The following is a 19,206-nucleotide window of genomic DNA, read 5'->3' as shown; positions in this document are numbered from 1 at the left end:
TATCCGGAAAAACAGATTTGGGGTTGTCCGTCCACAAAACGTGTAGAGCGTAAAGGGTCTACCAACAAGAAACCTTCTGGTTCTGAAACAGGCTGGAATCTGCTTGAGGCCCATTCTATCCGGGCCCAAAATAAATTGGGTTAGGGCGACGCGGGGCCCGCGACAAGTTCAGGCCGTTTTCTAACGTAAAAGTCCAGAGATCCTAAAATGTTCGATCTGTTGCTCTCACCTCCAAAATCCTTCAAAAAAACGTCGAGAGAGATCGAGCGAGAGAGAGCTTCTTCAATCACTCCCCAAATCTTCCAACGTCGATCAACTTCGATTTCTTTGATCCCGGATTTCGAGCAGAACTAGGGTTTGGTATCAAGTGAAAAATTTTCTTCTTGCAGTGATTCGAAAAGAGGTAATTTGACTTGGAAGATCAAAAATTTTTGGCTGAGTTTTATGTCCCTGCCACTGGAAAGATGAAGTTTTAAATAAATTAGTGAAAGAAATGTTATTATGGATTATTATGCAGGTAGTGTAATGAAATCATATTTGGGGTTTAGTTTATGAAAGTTAAAAATCCTGGACTTAGTTGCAAATCTGCATCATTTTAGGGTAAAGCTGTGCAATCTCTTTAGACAAGCAATCTAATACTATTATAAAAGTGAGTTGCCATGTTAAAACATTTCTACCAAAATGCTCTTCGGCACATCCATTCATACATACATGCTTAATTTTTTATAACCTCCTCAATGCTTGCACATCCATGCATACAGACATGAAGGCATACATGCTCAATTTTTCATAACCTCTCAATTGATTGCCATCAATTTTTCAATTAATCACCCACTCATAACACTCCTCCACTAACTCATGATACACTAACATAACTTTATGTGCACTAATGATAAAAAAACGTTACAACTATTCCTCTCCTACCAAATCACTGTAAATAACAAGAAACTTTTATCAAATTTCTCCAATCAACATTCCAATTTGTAATTAAAATTTAGATTGAGAAGAAAAGAGCCAAATCTAGCTCTCTTTGCTGCTTACGACTTTGGTATTTTCGAGCTCACTTTCTCTACGATCTTTATAATTTTCATGTTCTTTTCTTGATCAGCATTGCTACACACTAAGATCTATGGTGTTCAATTATTTTTTGCCCTTTTTTAGAGATGATGTAAAAATAAGTGATTCATTTAATGGCTAAATACCCATATTGGTATTTTAGTTCAACCTCATTTGCCAAGAAGGTATTTTAAATAAAAAAATCGGCGTTAAGGCATTTTAATTGATTAAAATTACTAATTAGGTCCTTTTTCTCGTCGGCGACCACTTTTCCGACGAGAACTCGTCACATGCGTGACACGTGATGACTTAATCTGTATAAATACCCATATTGGTATTTTAATTCAACTCAATTTGCCAAGAAGGTATTTTAAATAAAAAATCGGCGTTAAGACATTTTAATTGATTAAAATTACCAATTAGGTTTTTTTGCTTGTCGGCGACCACTTTTCCGGCAAGAACTGGTCACGTGCATTTTAATTCAACCGGTTTTCTGACGTGGTAGTGGCAGGAAGAATAAGAGTCGATGCATTTTAAAATCCCCCATTTCTAAAATTGGTAAAAAAATTAGCGAAAAATTCGTGGAGAAATTACCGTATAAATAGAACCTCTTTCTCTTGCATCGATCCATGGCCGCGCCGGCGGCAATCTAGTCTGCAGTGATCTTCGTCTTCTCACTCTCTTCTCTCCGAATTCCCATGGCGTTTTCTTCTAGAAGTTCCTGGAATCGGGGGTTTTGGCTGCTTCTGTTAGCGGTAAAGGTAAGATAATTGAGTTGGATCTGAGATCTGGAGTGAATGCGTGGAAGTTTGATCTTTGTTTTGAAATTTTTAGGGTTCAGGTTGGTTCGTTTTGGACTTAAATTGTGATTAAGCCACATCAGCAGCTAAAACCGAGCCACATCAGAAAACCGAGCCACATCATCAACTAAAACACAGATTAAGTCATCACATGCCACACACGTGACGAGTTCTCACCGAAAAAGTGGTCGCCGACGAGAAAAAAGACCTAATTGGTAATTTTAATCAATTAAAATGCTTTAATGCCGATTTTTTATTTAAAATACCTTCTTGGCAAATGGGGTTAAATTAAAATACCAATATGGGTATTTATACAGATTAAGTCATCACGTGCCACGCACGTGACGAGTTCTCGCCGGAAAAGTGATCGCCGACGAGAAAAAAGGACCTAATTGGTAATTTTAATCAATTAAAATGCCTTAACGCCGATTTTTTTATTTAAAATACCTTTTTGGCAAATGGGATTGAATTATAATACCAATATGGGTATTTAGCCTTCATTTAATAAATAATAATTAAAGTTTCTATACATTGTCGTATACTATTTTGTTCTCTAACCATAATCATGCAGCATTTTGTTAACAAAGAAAAATAAGAGGGAAATGTACTAACAATTTTGAGTCAATAAACTAGCATTTCAAAACAAATTAGAATAAGTTATTTGCTAAGTAAGAAATTTTTGAACTTGAGTTATTAGGTTTATTTAAAAAAAAATTCTCTTCTATGTCAATGTTGTTTACTGTAATCCATTAAACTATTGCGAATATCGATCTAGAAAAAAAATTCTCTTCTATGTCAATGTTGTTTACTGTAATCCATTAAACTATTGCGAATATCGATCTAGAACAATAACTAGGTAATGAGAGGAGAGATATAAGACTATTTTTTCACATATATCTACTCATATCATAAATTTTTCGGTACAATAGCAAGTCAAGAATACTTTGATTACTAAATTGGCTATCAGTTTAGTAAAATTATGCGAATAATGAATTAATAATAAAATTCGAAACCCTAAAGTATCATCTCAAAAGGCTAATGAATGGCATGGCCATGGGGGGCGAAGAATTAGGTCATACATCTCTTTGGATTTATCAAAACAAATTATTAGCTAATTAAGATTTCTTAACCCGTGTTATAAGTTTCTTTTTTACCAATGTTGTTTCTTGTAAAATAGTTAAATCATAGCTCAACTTCAATTTAGATCAAGAACAAGGTAATGAAGGAGAAATATATATATTATTAATACCAATTTTTTCTATTAAAATTTCTAAATTGAGTTAAATTTTTTGGGTTAAGACCAAATTACCCTTGGCTGAAATTAGCCTCCTCTCATTATAAAAAGGTAGGTAAAAATATAAATAAAAAAATCAATTAGGGTAAAACAAAGCCATAATTAACATGTGAGTAGAACATGCGAATACTCAGACATTCAAGTCACATAATATACTAATTTGCCATGTTTAAACAGGCTGGGTATGTAATTGTAAACTTTTACAATTTGGGGTGTATAAGATTAAGAAAGATGAAAATATAAGGTATTTAAGTGTTTTTTTAGGCTTTTAGAAAACCCCCTTAAATTTGGTCATTTCTTAGATAAAACCATTAACTTACAAAATGTCATAACCCTACCCCCCAAAAAAAAAGGATCTTTGGCGATCTCAATCCCCTTAAACTTTCAACAATTTTCAAAAAATCCTTCTTAATGACAATAATCCTTGCTTCGTACTTTTTCACACATGAGTAAAATTATGCAGGTTGATATTTTTGCCAATGAAAATTGTGTTTCACGCTTTTGAGGTTTGAATGTGGTTTTCTGAGAACCTTAAAACTTAAAGAGTTTGTGACATTTTAAAAATTCGAGGGTTTTATCTTGGGGCATTTGTGAAATTTATCCTAAATAAAATGTATAAATTTTATGATTGGAAAAACTAATTTGATATCTAATAAAGTGTTAATGCAAATCAAACTAATTTGAAATACTATTATATAATAAAACTATACATTAGATACATAAAATTATCATTGCAATGCGCACTTATAGCCTACATATAAACATGAAAATGGACACACGTGCAAAGCACGTGCACCGTACTAGTATTTTAAAAAGCGCATAGGCCTAAGCCGTACCTTGGCCGCCTACCTAGCGCCTAGGCAGTACCTAGCCTGCGCATCTTGGTTGTGAGAGCGCCTAGGGGAGTATGGTCAGCTTACTTGGATTGCACCCTTTAGGTATTGATCGTGATTTTGAGAGGTCCTGGAACCTCTGTTGACTTTCCTAGCTCCATTTCTGGCCATGTCTGAGATCGCAACTCTATTGAGAAGGAATTGTAGAAGAAATTGAGGAAGGATGTAGGCAGAGATTGAGAGTTGAGGAAAAGAAATTTCTATTTCATTCATAACCTCCATGATGTTCCCATTCTCCTATTTATACAAAGCGTCTTCTTACAAATCAGATCCTAGAGAGTTACAGAAACGTGCACAAACAGTTACGTGCACAAATAGTTTGTATCAGAAAAAATAGAAAACAATTTAATCGAACAGGAAACAATTATTACAAAGACCCCGTGTTTAAAAGTCTTTACATATCTGCCCCTCTGCGTCCAAATGCTTTGCGTATCTGTCCTTCGCGTATCAGCAATCAGTCGACTGATTCTCAGTTCCTGCAGTCGACTGACCCTCAGTTCCTGACAAATTCTCTCCCCTTAATTTGGACCTTGTCTCAAGGTCAAATGTAGGAAACTTTTTAACAAGATCCCGGTAAGATTCACATGTGAAATCCAATGGAGTGCGCTGCTTCCATTTGATGAGAACCTGGGATATCAAGCGATTCCCCTTGACGACTGATCTTCTGTCCAAAATTGCTTCTGGTTCATCAACTATTTCTATCACATAACTAGGGAAATCAGCTTGAAGGACAACATTAGATCCCATTCTCTATTTGAGTTGAGAGACATGAAAAACTGGATGGATTTGAGCTTGTGCTAGAAGAGCTAATTTGTAAGCAACCTCTCTTATCTTTTCTAAAACCTGATAAGTTACATAATACTTGGGAGAGAGCTTGTGAGGTTTGTACGAAGACACACTGATTTGCCTGTAACGTTGGAGTTTAAGGAATACCTAGTTCCCTTACATTAAAGCTTCTGTGACTTCTATGTATGTCAGCAAACTTCTTCATTTGTTCTGCTGCACCCTTCAGGCTTGTGACAACAGAAACATCCTAAATTTTTGTTAGTTACCTCAGTCTGGCCATCACTTTGAGGATGATATGCTGAACTGAATTTAAGTTGACTCCCTTGCAACTTGAATAATTCTTTCCAAAATAGATGGGTAAATAAGGGATCCCCGTCACTTACTATAAATTTAGGCATGCCATGGAGCTTGAATACTCCCTCAAAAAACACTTGGGCCACTGATTGAGTAGTATATGGATGTGATAGTGCAAAGAAATGAGCATATTTTGATAGCTTGTCAACCACTACCAATATAACAGATTGAGTCCCACTCTTTGGCAAATTTGTGATAAAAGCCATTGACAAATCTTCCCAGATATACTTTGGAATAGGCAGAGCCTGCCTGGAGATGCAATATTTTCCCCTTTTGCCCTTTGACAAGTATCACAAGCCTGAACATACATTTGAACATCCTTTTTCATCCCCTTCCAATAGAAAGCCCTTCTTAGCCTGTGTAATGTTCTGGTAAACCCATAATGTCCCGCAAAAGAACTATCATGGTGTTCTTTAAGTAGAGAGGTCTTCAAGTATTCAGTAGTAGGACTATTCAAAAGCTTGCCTCTGTAGTAATATACTCTTTCCTTCTTAGAATACTCTTTAGTTTCCAGTTGGCCTTGTTGTAATCTTGCATCAAGCTCTTTGAAAAAAGAGTCTGTAGAACACATGTGCTTAATATCTTCCAACCAGCCACTACTAATAGTAGATATAACTAAAATTGTAATGGTCCTGACTGAAACCTCCACTTCATCCTCATGGACTCTGGATAATCCATTAGCGGCTCTATTCAGTCTCCCTGGCTTGTACTCCATAGTGTAATCATAACCATACAGTTTTGTCAGCCACTTATTCTAAATGCCTGTATGGATCCTCTGCTCAAGTAGGTATTTTAAACTTTGATGGTCAGCTCTGATCACAAAGTTCCTCCCAAGTAAGTATTGCCGCCACCTTTTTGTAGACAGGATGATAGTAGTTCTTTTTCATAAGTTTATAGTGTGACATTTTTCCCTTTTAAGGCAAAACTAAAATAAGCTATAGGTTTTTCTTTTTGCATTAACACAGCCTCAATTCTAGAACCAGAGGCATCACACTATCACAAAGGGTAAATTGAAATCAGGCATGGCTAGAACTGGGGAATTGGTTAGGGCAAGCGTTAAAGATTTAAAGGCATTTTCAACGCTTGCATTCCAAGTAAAATTTTCCTTCTTCAAGAGATGTGTTAAGGGTTGAGCTATTACTCCAAACCCTTTGATGAATTTCCTATAATATTCTGCTAGGCCTAAGAAACCTCTCAACCCTTTTAGTGTCTGAGGTATTGGCCACTCAATGATAGCATGGATTTTATTAGGGTCTACACCAACCCCTTCTTGTGACACAATATGCCCCAGATACTCCACTTGTTTCTGTCCAAAACTGTATTTTGACATTTTAGCAACCAGTTGATGATCCTTCATTAGCGGAAACACTTGCATCAAGTGGGTTAAGTGATCCTACCACGTCTTTCTATACACCAAAATGTCATCAAAGAAACCAATACAGACCTCCTGAGTAGACATTTAAAAATAGTATTCATGAGAGCCTGAAATGTTAAAGGAGCATTTATAAGGCCAAATGACATAACCAGAAACTCAAAATGTCCACTATGTGTTCTGAAAGCAGTTTTTAGAATGCCTAACTCACACATTCTAATTTGATGATAACCGGATTTCAAGTCAAGCTTAGTGAAGAACTGTGTTCCATGAAGCTCATCTAACGACTCATCTATGATAGGAATGAGAAATTTGTCCTTGATTGTAGATTTGTTTGGGGACCTGTAATCTATACACATTTTCCAACTGTCATTAAATTTTTTAACCATCACTACTGGTGAAGAAAAAGGACTGTTGCTAGGTCTAATGATTCCTTTATGTAGCATTTCCTCAATCTGTTTTTCAATCTCCTCCTTCAAGAAGTGGGCATGTCTATAAGGCCTAATGCAGACTGTCTTAGTTCCTTTTTCTAGTGAAATTTTGTGGTCTATCTCTCTGTTAGGAGGAAGATGAGGCAATTCTTGTAGTACAACATCAACTTCTTGTATCAGTTTGTGCATATCTGCAGGTAGCTCTCTATAATTAGCGTCTGCTGCTGATTCTTGTAAGCTCATACTACACAATTGAATCAAATACCCTTCTGCCTGTTCTCTGAAAGATTTTACAATGTTTTTTTCATTAACCAGCTGCATTTCTCCTGGAATTACTCCCTGTAAAGTTCTTTTAACTCCATCACACAAAAATGTCACTTGCAGTTTCTTGAAGTTCAATGTGATATATTCTAAAGTCTTCATCCAATTTGCTCTTAACACAATTTGACTACCTCCCATAGGCATAATCAACAAGTTAACTTGAATATTCACCTCTTGGCAATCTAGTGGCACTTCTTGGTGTTAGACCCTAGAGGGGGTGATTAGGGTCTTATGCTAATCTAATCCGATTTTATGCTAATTAAAATTAATTAATGAGTTATCCTAGCAAGTATGAAATACAACAAGTTATATGAGCTAGGATAGGTAATATGAACAACAAGATATATCCTGATAGAAGGCTGAGTCAATGAAAGGACGAATCCTGATAGAAGGCTCATTTGAAACATCGACATCGAAATGCTTGAATATAGTGGAGAGGATGGCTCCGAAGGGTAGGAATTTTGTATGAGAGGAGGCCATGAAGTCAAAGATGATTTTCCCCCATAAGAGAGTTTTAGAACCTATAATCCCATAGATGGCACAAGCTAGGTCTTGGGAGTAATGATCATAACCCCCAGTCTTGGGGATCAAGTTATAGCTAAGGATTCTCCCAATAACCTTTGCAAGGAAGGTGGTGTTGTGGGGGTCAAGAGGAGGATGACGACCATGAAGGAGAACTAGTGGAACAATAGCTGGGTCGGCAAACTTGATTTCAGAAAGATGAGTGTCCCCCCTAGGAATCCCGAGAATCTCTGCAAGCTCGTTTGCGGTAAAGGATAGATGACGACCCTTAACGACAGATGTGATAATAGGAGTGCGAGGGTCGGAAGAGATGACTTGTAGATTTGCATAAAATAGCTGTACGAGATATGGATAATATGGTAGAGCATTTGTGGAGTCAAATAAGTGATATAAGCCAACATCCTTAAGAACAGTATTGACTTTTAGATGTTTACACATCAAAATTAACATATCTGACGGGAAACATTTTTAAACGGCAGAGGTCACGATATTTACCAAGAAGAGAGGGAGAGAGTAATTGATTTTCATAGATCACAACATTTTCAGTTGTAGGGTTTGGGACATTAGGGTTTGGAGCAGGGTTTGGAGCAGGGTTTTGAGAGGATGAAGCATTGCTACGATTTGACCTAGGTCGTTTATGGCTTCGATTCATGATAATAGATAGATAGAGATTTCAAGAGCAGATAAAATACCTGAGAAGGAAGCTCCGGCCACGAGGGGACAGAGAGACAGTGATCGTCGGAGGAGAGAATGGGGGTTTCGTCGACTGGAATAGGGAGAACTCGATCAGTTGAGGAAGAATTGGGGATGATGAGGAGAGATGAACGGTCGAGATTCAATCTCTCAAGGAGATGAGTGGACATGAAAGCTGGGCGAAGCGGGTCAGATTCAATCAAAACAGCAAAATTTTTAACCGCAAACCTAACTCTGCTTTAGCGAGTTCGTTAGTCGACATACCAGTCGACTGATGTCATCAGTCGACTGATTTATCGACTGAAGTGCTGAAAAACAGTTATATAGACTATTTTAAAAGAGTTTGTAATAATTTTTTTTAAATGTTTAAAGGCCTATATGATATTAATTATTCCTATAAAACTACATATCAACCATATCTCAATAAACATAAAAAGTTTTCAAAAAAAATTTATGTGTATAGTAATTTTACAAAACAATTTGAAACATATCCTATAAGACAAAAATCATAAAAGAAACTCAAATTAATTTTGTAAAGACACTCAAGTATTTTTGGTGCTGAAAGAATTTGGGACATGACTCCCATCTTTTAAATCCAAGGTCCTAGGGTTATGAACCCATTGGGGTGTGTTTTGTGCACAGATACGGTCAAAACAAAAATTGTATAAATGACCTTTACGATTGCAATTTGTGCAATGATAAGGTTGAAATAATTTGCGTTGACCAAATGATTGTGCACGGGAAATATTAGAAACATTTGCAAACATAGATGAATTATTTGAAGCTTTTTGCAAATGTGAAACATTATCAAAACAAAACTTTCCTAAGTGGTCATATCTACCACAAACATCACATTTAAACTTTTGTGGCTTAATAAAATCATTTGGCAAAGGAGATTTCTTTTTCAAATCATAGCAAAATTTTACCAAATGGCCAAAACGTCCACAAAGATCACATCCATACACATGAGCATGCTTATGATGAACAATGGGTGCATGTGTGTGTACATGTGATGAAGAAGCTACATGAGATGCACAAGGAGCATTGACATTTTTATGTTTGTGTGCATCATAGCAAAATTTAGCTAGATGACCTTTTCGGCCACAAATTGAACACTTATAAACTTTGCTATATATGTGTGCATGATGAGTAGATGATGATTTAGACTTGACAGTTGACACACATTTTCATAAGCCTCTTATGATTATCAAAACATATTTTTAAAGTTGAATCTAAAGATGAAATGTATTTTTTCATAAGATTCAAGTCTTTATTTTTAGGCACATATGCACTTTTAGAAGTAGAACATAAATAATCATTTACAAAAGAAGCTGTATCATTCTTTATGTTCTCTACTTCTAACATGGCATCAATCTTAGCATGAGATAGGCTAGCAATAGATGAGATTAAATTTTTATTTTCCAAATTTAATAAGTCATTGCTTTCTTTAAGCATAGTATTTTTATTTTCAATGACATCAAATTTGAACACTAGCTTCTCATGATCAGATTTCTTTATGCAATTTGTTATAGGCATGCAATAATTTTTCACTAGCACAAGCAAGTTCATCATTAGGTAAATCATTAATGGTTTCGAACTCACAAACCTCACTAGGGCTATCGCCTAGTGGCCGTGTGCATGAAGCTCCATATGAACTTGAAGCGGGATCCTCCAAGGCTTGTCGGATCACCTCCAAGTCCCCTTGATGTGCTTCTATAAATTTTTAAAGTTTGTAAGCACTATCAAAATGAACAAACTTGTTAGACATAGATGAATTAAAATCATTTAGCAAATATTCTAATAAAATATTGTTCATTGTAATCATACGATGATCATTCTTATTCCATTTGGATTTCTCCAAAGTGTGCACAATATAAGCATCATCTATAATTTCCCATAAATCAAAGTGTTTAGATTGAACAAAAAGTTTAAATCTAATACACCATTGGGTATAGAGGAAATTATCTAATCTAGGAGCAATATCATAACCTAAACCATGCATATCCATAATATAAAAGGCAAGCAAGATACAAATAAAGCTCAAAATTAGATTAGCACAATAAGCTAACTTGGATATTTAACTCAAGACGATTAGACCTTAAATCAAAGAGCACCAAGCTCTGATATCAATTGTTAGACCCTAGAGGGGGGGTGATTAGGGTCTTATGCTAATCTAATCCAATTGAAATGCCAATTAAAATTAATTAACAAGTTATCCTAGCAAGTATGAAATGCAATAATATATATGAGCTAGGATAAGCAATATACAATATGATATATCCTAGCAAAGATATGATATATGCGAGGATATACAACTTAACACAAAGGTAATATAAACAAAACAAGAAGTGTACAAAAAAAAAAAACAATGCAAACACACAATATGATCACGGAGTTCGGACCTTTCGTCCTACGTCTCCGCTCCCCACTCCCGGGGAGAAATCCACTATCACAATCGGGTTTTCTACGCTTACCCGAATAACGTTTACACCTCACACTCGGTTTTCTAGCTAACCGAAAACTTTATAATCAACACTCTTGTAATCCCACTCTACACCCACTAAGTGTTGGAACTAGACGTGTCTCCCTCAAGTGTTCGGATACAACCTCTCCCTAAGTTCGTCAACCGACGCTACTCTTCTTGGGACGATCCCTGACTCTCGTCACACACTTCTCTCGGTGTACAAGTGGATTACAAAGTGAACCTCACAATAAGCACAATTACAGTAATGGATGTTTTCTACAATTGATGAGAACTCAATGAATCCCAATATCACTAAATCACACACTACTATCCAACAATATATTGTATGAAACACTATAAGCTCAAATGTGGATAAGTGTGATAAAAGAAAATAAATGAAATCTAACTCAATCAACAAACTAGCAATAATAATATATAAATAATCAAGGACAAATTGCTAGAAAATAGAGTTAGAAAAGTTCTCTATAAAACACAAGAGAGGTTGAAGAAGATTGAGGATGAATTCCTCAATTTGAAGAGCAAGCCACCTCTTGTTAAACCAAACTAAAACTCTTAAACAAACTTTGATAATCTTTTAAACTTTTGTTAAAAACACATGAAAAACTGCATTTGCTGAAGAAGACATTGGGGGGTTTATATAGGAAGAGAAAACAGTGTACAAAACCCAATGAAGACCAGCAAAATATCCTAAAAATCAAGAACCAGATTTTTCTCAGAACTAGCCGTTGGAGAGCTTATCAGTCGACTGACGGGCGCCGCCAATCGACTGATGAGCTGGTCGTTAAGTTCAAATGCCAGCTTTTCAGTCGACTGATGAAAACTTATCAGTCGACTGACATGGTCAGTCGACACATCAGTCGACTAAAATGGAGCAGAGGCTAAATGAAGATTCCAGCCATATTTTTTAGTCGACACATCAGTCGACTGGTCACAAGAAATATGCCAGAATTAGTTCTGAAGATGATTTTTGAAGCTCTATTAAAAATAGAAAATAATTTCTAAAAAATGTAAAACTTTGGGGAAAGTTTATGAACATGAATATGAACATGTTGGAAAAGGAATTTTTCAAATAGCTCTTCTCATTTGTAAAAACATTTGAATATGCAAAAAGTCTAAAATACATGTTTTTCAAAACATGTTGTTTTTGTAATTTTGGTTCAAATCAACAAATGAAAACTTGTATATACTTTATATGGGCATAGTAAATGATATTAACATAGTTTATATGACCCAAAACATATTTGAATGTATTTTGCATAAAAACCTTTGTTTTAATGAAAAATTCATAAATGATGTATGTGTGTGTATTTGAGCTCATAGAATGTCACACAATATATAAACCTATACTAAGTATACCAAGAAGAATTCTTCTGAAGCCTGGGCTTGAATTGACTAGAGATGTGCATGGCTTCAATAAATGAGTTGTATGTCAAATTCTTGTATATACCTGTATATGCTAAAACAGCACTAAACAAGATACTGAAAACAAGATCAGTGGTAAATTGTTTGTTAAAGCATCATCAAAACAAGAGGACTCAACACTTGGCACACTCCAGCTCCTTTGATTAGCTCTCCACTAGCTACTAGGACATCAAAATTGTCATATTTTGTCACTGTCAACCCAAGTTTCTTGACCAATTTAGCATTAATGAAGTTATGTGTGGATCCAGAGTCTATCAAAATGCTAATTGCTTGGTTTTTATAATAGCCTACTACTCTAATAGTGTGAGAGGCTGTGATTCCACTAAGAGTTTGCACTGATATAGAGGGAGTTCCCTTCACTAAACTTTCAGCTAGCTCTATTGTGTCTACCATATAATCATCTATACTCTTCTCTACACCTCCTTCTAAGATCCCCTCCAAAATGAATAAACGCTTCTCCTTACACTGGTGCCATTTGTGCCATTTTTCATCACATGTGAAACATAAATTCTGACTCCTATTTTGTATCTCTTCAGGAGTGAGTTTCTTGAACTGAGAAGAGGAACGATGGTTCTCTCGTACAGGAAAATCATGAGAGGAATTTGTTGAAGGACCCCATTGATTAAAAGCATTCCGGTTTCCTTTTAATTTCCTTTCATTTTTTTGCTTATCCTCAAGCAGTTTAGCTAAAGACACTGCTCCTTTCAAAGAAGATGGCCTGGCAACATCTACTTCATATCTCAACTCATCTTTTAACCCTCCTATGAATTTTTTCAGTATGCGTCTCCTAGAAGGTTTGGTCATCTACCATGCCTAATGCTTGTTCAAAAATTTCCAAATACCCTAACTGTAGAGGTTTGTTTCATAGTGAAAAAAACATCAAAAAAACATCATAGGGTCTTAAAAGCTCACTAGGTTCAAACCTTGTAATTATCTCCTCTCTGAAAACTTCCCATCGATTGTAACCTTCAAGATTTCTTGTAAACCATCTATACCATTGTAACGCTTCATTTCTGAAATAAAAAGAGCAAACCTTAACCCATTCATCATTCTTTATGTCATAATAGTCAAAGATTTTGTTCAGTTTGTTCTAACCAGGCTATTACATTCTCAGTACCAGAAAAAGAGGGAAAATCTAAATGCAAGGACTTTGGTTGAACCAATTTTTGATTACTGAAGAAAGAATTCTTCTGGGTTAAGGGATTACCAAGATTGTGAGCTGATTGAAAGTCACCAGTGAGATCAACCTTTCTCTGAGATTGAGGGGTATGTTCATTGACTTGATCATCCTTGCTTGATTCCTTAACGCCTGATCCCAAGATTCCGCGGTCATCTCTTGATCTAGAGCTCAAAATTCTCTGATCATTCCTCATTCCAGATCCTGAGATTCCTTTTTCCACATCCTTGAAGTTCTTGAGTTCTTGAACAACAATTTACAACTAAGAAGATATCTCACTCATTCTTGCAGTCAATTGCTGATTGAGTAGGCTCTGTTGAGTTATTGCATCCTCCACACGAGCCATTCTTTCATCTTGAGTCATCTCGTCAGCAGAAACATCATCGAGATCAGTCATGAATTCTTCAGCTGCTTCAGATCCAGCTGGCTCTAATACCAATTGAGAGGTCCTGGAACCTCTATTGACTTTCCTAGCTCCATTCCTAGCCATGTTTGAGATTGCAACTCTATTGAGAAGGAATTGTAGAAGAAATTGAGGAAGAATGTAGGCAGAGATTGAGAGTTGAGGAAACGAAATTTCTATTTCATTCATAACCTCCATGATGTTCCCATTCTCCTATTTATACAAAGCGTCTTCTTACAAATCAGATTCTAGAGAGTTACAAAAACGTGCACAAACAGTTACGTGCACAAAAAGTTTGTATCAGAAAAAACAGAAAACAATTTAACTAAACAGGAAACAATTATTACAAAGACCTTGAAAGTCTTTACATATCTGCCCCTCTGCGTTCAAATGCTTTGCGTATCTGTCCTTTGCGTATCAACAATCAGTATACTGATCCTCAGTTCCTGCAGTCGACTGACCCTCGGTTCCTTACAGATTTCCTCCATTGTAACCGCTACGTCCTGCAACTCCTTCAAACTCTAATTATGAACACCTTCTCTATCTCTTCCGACCTTTAGCAAAACCTCCTATATCACCACTTAAGAAATCTGTCTCGGTGTCAGTTTAACACCTAAACTTTCTATGACACTGACATTTACTATCAGTAATTATAATTAAAAACTAAAAAAAATAGGAAAACGCATAGTCCCTGCGTAGGCTCTAGGCGTTGTGTCCAACTCTTAGTTCGCCTAGCGCTTTCAGTAACCTTGTAGACAAGACAATCATCCTAGTATATTAGCTCCAGCCCACCAGAAAATAAAAAAGAAAAAAAAGAACAATATATGAAATGAATATAGTCAAACTTAAGACATGAGCAAAAGATAAAAGAAATATTGCATTCAAATATAAAAAGGGGTTTAATTATCGAAGGGTACCAACCATCCGGAAAGTGCCACATTGCACATTGGATATGTCATCGTGCTCATACGTGTGCTTCCTTTCCCTCTAGACGAATAATTGTTGCAATCCATTTCGCCATGTCCTAGAGTTTGGAAGTTGTCGTAAGCTCATTTATTGAAGTTGATGCACCTTCACAAGGAAGTGGAAGAAAGCTGACATGTACTTTAATAAGGAAATAGGCAAAAAAGGCTTTTTTTTGTTTGTCTTTTGTGCTCATGTATTCGAATTTTTGGCGATTTTATGAAAACTAGCATTATTGCTTGTGCAAATGCACGTGATTTTTATATAAAAAAATAATTATAATACCATAAAGTGTCATAGATATTTCAATAATGGCGTAATTTTCCTAGATATATTATTTAAAAGAGTTATTTTTCATATTTCATTTTCAGAATGTTTTATTTAGTAATTTTAAAGCTGAGTGTTTAGATATCCACTTTCTATAATATTTATAATGGAATATATTGAAATTCTAATTGTTGTTTTTATTGTATTTATTTACAAGAACTTTATCTTTCATATTTATATATTTTTATAGTATACAATGTAATAGATATTTAATTAGTTAGCTCTATTACATGCTTTAGTAAGTTCTAGAAATAAATAAAGAAAAAAGAAAAGAATTTTTTTTGTGAAATGACCAAATTGTCGTTATGTCTTAGTGAGATGAAGGACATTTTTTTCATATCTTTCAAACTCCTCCTATCCTCACTTAGTATTGATATCTTATGTTAAAGCGATGCAGAAGCCAGGTATTTTTTATGTTGGATATTATGTCCTAATAATGTATATACAGTGACCAGTTACTTTTTAAGGCTTAGGTATCCTTCAATACATTTAACCCCCTCTCAGTGATTTTGTTGTCTTTGTGAGATACTTAATAGTTTACTGCTTCGTTACCACAGAAAAATCATGTGGGTTCTCTCTCTCTCTCTCTCTCTCTCTCTCTCTCTCTCTCTCTCTCTCTCTCTCTCTCTCTCTCAGAGTATTGGTATTTATCTGAATCTAAAAGTCTCGCGAAAAGATTAACTTTCTTTTAACTTAGCAGTGTTCCTTTTGTTCCCTTCAGAGGAGTTTAAAGGTTAAGATGAATCTACAACAGAGCACACAGCCCAGATCTTCTATTAATGGGTTTGGTCGTCGAAGAGTTGATAGAGAAATTGGCCCCAAGATTGAGAGTAAGACGCACACTGGGAAGGCAGCCTCTTGCAATTTTGGTAATGCAGGTAAAGATTGCAACTTCTAAATGGCGGGCTTTTCTTTTCATCATCTAATAGTATATACATGCTTAGAAAATGGTGGAACATCAGGAGATATGATAAATGATTCTCGTGATCGGTTGATATATGTTATTTCATATCTTCTTGGCCTCCGTGTGGAAGTCCATGTGAGGAATGGATCAATAATATCCGGAATATTTCATGCAACAAATACTGAAAAAGACTTTGGTATGTTTGAGCTCTGTTGTTGCATGTTATTTATTTTCCTTTTAATTGAATGTATATTGTTACATTCATTTTCTAAATGTTTTGATTCTACTTGCAGCAATTGTTTTGAAGAAGGCTCAAGTCACTAAGGATGGTTCTGTCAGAGCACAGAAGCCTATGTCTGAGGCTGTGAAAAAGCCCATGGATATGATCATACAAGCAAAGGATCTTGTTCAAGTTGTAGCACAGGTTCTACCCTCTCCTTAAATATATTGATCTGTGAGCATATATTTAGGATTTGCATGCTAATATGTCAACCCTCATCTTGCATGTGGTCTATTTCTTTGCACTTTCGCAAGATATTTGTATCTTTACTCTTAATAACATTCAGACCATGTAATTGCTATCTTTGCACTAGTACTTTCACAAATCTAACTGATGAAGCCATTTCCCTTTGCCTGCTAGTGTTTTTTTTTATTGTTATGCTTTCCAATAGTTGTACTCAATTTCAGGATGTGCCTTTAAATATTGAGGAATTCTCAAATGCATATCCCCATGAAAAACGGAAGGATCTAATGATAGACTTGGCCATATCAAGCTCTCGTCATCTAGAGGCAGAGAGAGAACTGGAACGCTGGACCTCTGATGCAGGTGACGCGGACTGCCCTGAACTGGAAGATATATTTGATGGAACTTGGAATAGGTGGGTCATAGTAGGTTTGATCATGTTAAATATTATTGTTTGGTTAGATATATTGCGATTTCAAGTTATTTTTGGATGATAATGAGTATTTGCATTTACACAGTTCTATAAAAATAGCTGTCAACTTTAGTATTTACATATACCACCTTTATTAGTTGTTAAAGTCAATTGACATCGGCTAAACTAAAGTGCATTTCTTGGAGGATTTCTTCTTTCTCGAACATGTTTATTTATACTGAAAAAGGTCTACCTTAAACTTCTATAATATATGTGTTTACAGTTTGCTTAATTTGTATTGGTGATTTAAGATTTTCCTATAATCTTTTTTCTTCATGAACTGTTCTTGTTAGGCATTTGTTCTTGAATATGTTTCTGGGCACCATCTATATTTGACGTATTCACATGTATAATTTCCTTTTTAAAATATAACCTGGTTTAGTTCGTATAAATCACCATATTATTTTCATCTGTTTTGATTAGCTGTTCATTCCACTTAGAAAATGGGACCAGTTTGAGACAAATGCAGCTCTCTTTGGAGTGAAGAGTACATTTAATGAGGAACTATATACAACAAAGCTTGAGAAAGGTCCCCGAATGAGAGAATTAGAAAGGGAAGCTACAAGAATAGCTAGGGAAATAGAGGGAGAGGAAACCCGGGACCTTCATTTAGCTGAGGTAAAACTTTTGCGATATATGCACCCATTATTCTAGTATGTTGTTGTTTAAGATGCAGACGTTTTTATGCTAACCCATTAAACAGGAAAGAGGCATTCAGTTGGATGAAGATTTCGACCTCGATGAGGAACTTAAATATTCAGCAGTTCGAAGGGAAATTGATGATAACACTTTTGGAGAAAGTCGAATTTCATCTTCGGATACCTACAATACCGAAACTTTTGGTAGCTCCCATGGTGGTACAATTCCTAAATCATACGCAGATATCTCAAGAAGTAAATTCACTGATGGAGCGCATGTATTATCTACCTGTTCATCTGTGGTACGGTCTTATCTCTTTTATTCTTTTGGGCTATGTTCTATTTATTTAATATTGAATTCCTTTTGTTATGTTCACATATAAGTTGACCACATATGTTTCCCTCACAGTTAGATGGTAGAATAGTACTATGTTTACAATCTATTTTAACTAAGGGGTTGCGTAGTTGCAGCACTGCAACCAAGCAAATATGATAACCTTATGGCTAACTTCATTTCAGAACACAAAAGAAACATGTCCGGAGGTTGCAATTAACAATACATGTTGGAGTTTTTTTTTCTGGCTCTTTGGATTCTCTGCTATAGTATCATGTCAAAGTTAAAGCTTTTACTATGTCAATATCTTCTCTTGATCTTCCTCAATCTTACAAAGTTTCCCCCACAGTAATTACTTCTTGAATAAGGACATTTGTAGTTGTCATAGATATCATATATCACCAGCTAACCAAATTTTGTGGATCACCCATTTGACTCAGTAAAGATAAAAAATTACTTAATCTTAAATCTTTACGTGCTCAGGATGCAGGAGCTTCTTCTGAAATTCATTCTGGTAAGGATGCAGATCCTTATAGTTCTGAAGACACTGACATATCTTCTGCTGACAACATTATAGCCAAGAAATCTGCAGCAATCAATGATAAGAGCAGGTTTTTAGCTCTACATGTTTATGCTGATATTTTCCTTTAGGCTTGAATTGCATGTTGTTTAGCATTTTACTGCCGGGAAATATATTTGTTTGTGGGTTGTTATCGTACCTTGGATCTAACATGCTGAAATGTCTATTAGGTTGGGCGAGAAGCATATAAAGAATCAAGTCAAAGAAACGAGTATCTTGAATGAGGGCGCTGAGAGAACTGTTAGTTATATTTGAATACTCTGCTTTTCTACCTAGATAACTGTTTTATCTCCTGTAGCGATCTTTGCTTATGGCTGACCCATCTGTTTTACTTTGTGCAGGCACTCGAAAAGGCTCAAACATCGCAAGATAAAGGTTAGTAAAAAGTGAACCCATTCAAGACATTTCTGTTTGATTTTTGTTATAGTGGACATCATGATTTTCTTGCGTATGAGCATTTATTTTTTTGTATTGCTCCGAAGAAAATGGTACTTGAAAATAGAACTGTACTCTATT

General features: G+C 35.6%; 1 protein-coding gene across 1 annotated transcript in view; it reads left to right on the top strand.

Moving 5' to 3' along the window:
* Positions 206–19,206, top strand: part of LOC109823181 (polyadenylate-binding protein-interacting protein 4-like) — a 35,213-nt gene continuing 16,212 nt past the window's right edge. Inside the window, exons 1-10 of the mRNA XM_020389466.1 lie at positions 206–403; positions 16,021–16,177; positions 16,244–16,399; positions 16,497–16,627; positions 16,891–17,081; positions 17,579–17,756; positions 17,842–18,078; positions 18,594–18,721; positions 18,861–18,930; positions 19,032–19,065. Coding sequence (XP_020245055.1) covers positions 16,039–16,177; positions 16,244–16,399; positions 16,497–16,627; positions 16,891–17,081; positions 17,579–17,756; positions 17,842–18,078; positions 18,594–18,721; positions 18,861–18,930; positions 19,032–19,065 — 1,264 coding nt within the window. The 5' untranslated portion in view covers positions 206–403; positions 16,021–16,038. The remainder of the gene's footprint in view (positions 404–16,020; positions 16,178–16,243; positions 16,400–16,496; positions 16,628–16,890; positions 17,082–17,578; positions 17,757–17,841; positions 18,079–18,593; positions 18,722–18,860; positions 18,931–19,031; positions 19,066–19,206) is intronic.

Source organism: Asparagus officinalis, chromosome 9, assembly GCF_001876935.1.
Source record: "Asparagus officinalis chromosome 9, Aspof.V1, whole genome shotgun sequence".
Classification (NCBI taxonomy): Eukaryota; Viridiplantae; Streptophyta; class Magnoliopsida; order Asparagales; family Asparagaceae; genus Asparagus; species Asparagus officinalis.
This window is presented reverse-complemented; position numbering and strand designations above follow the sequence as displayed.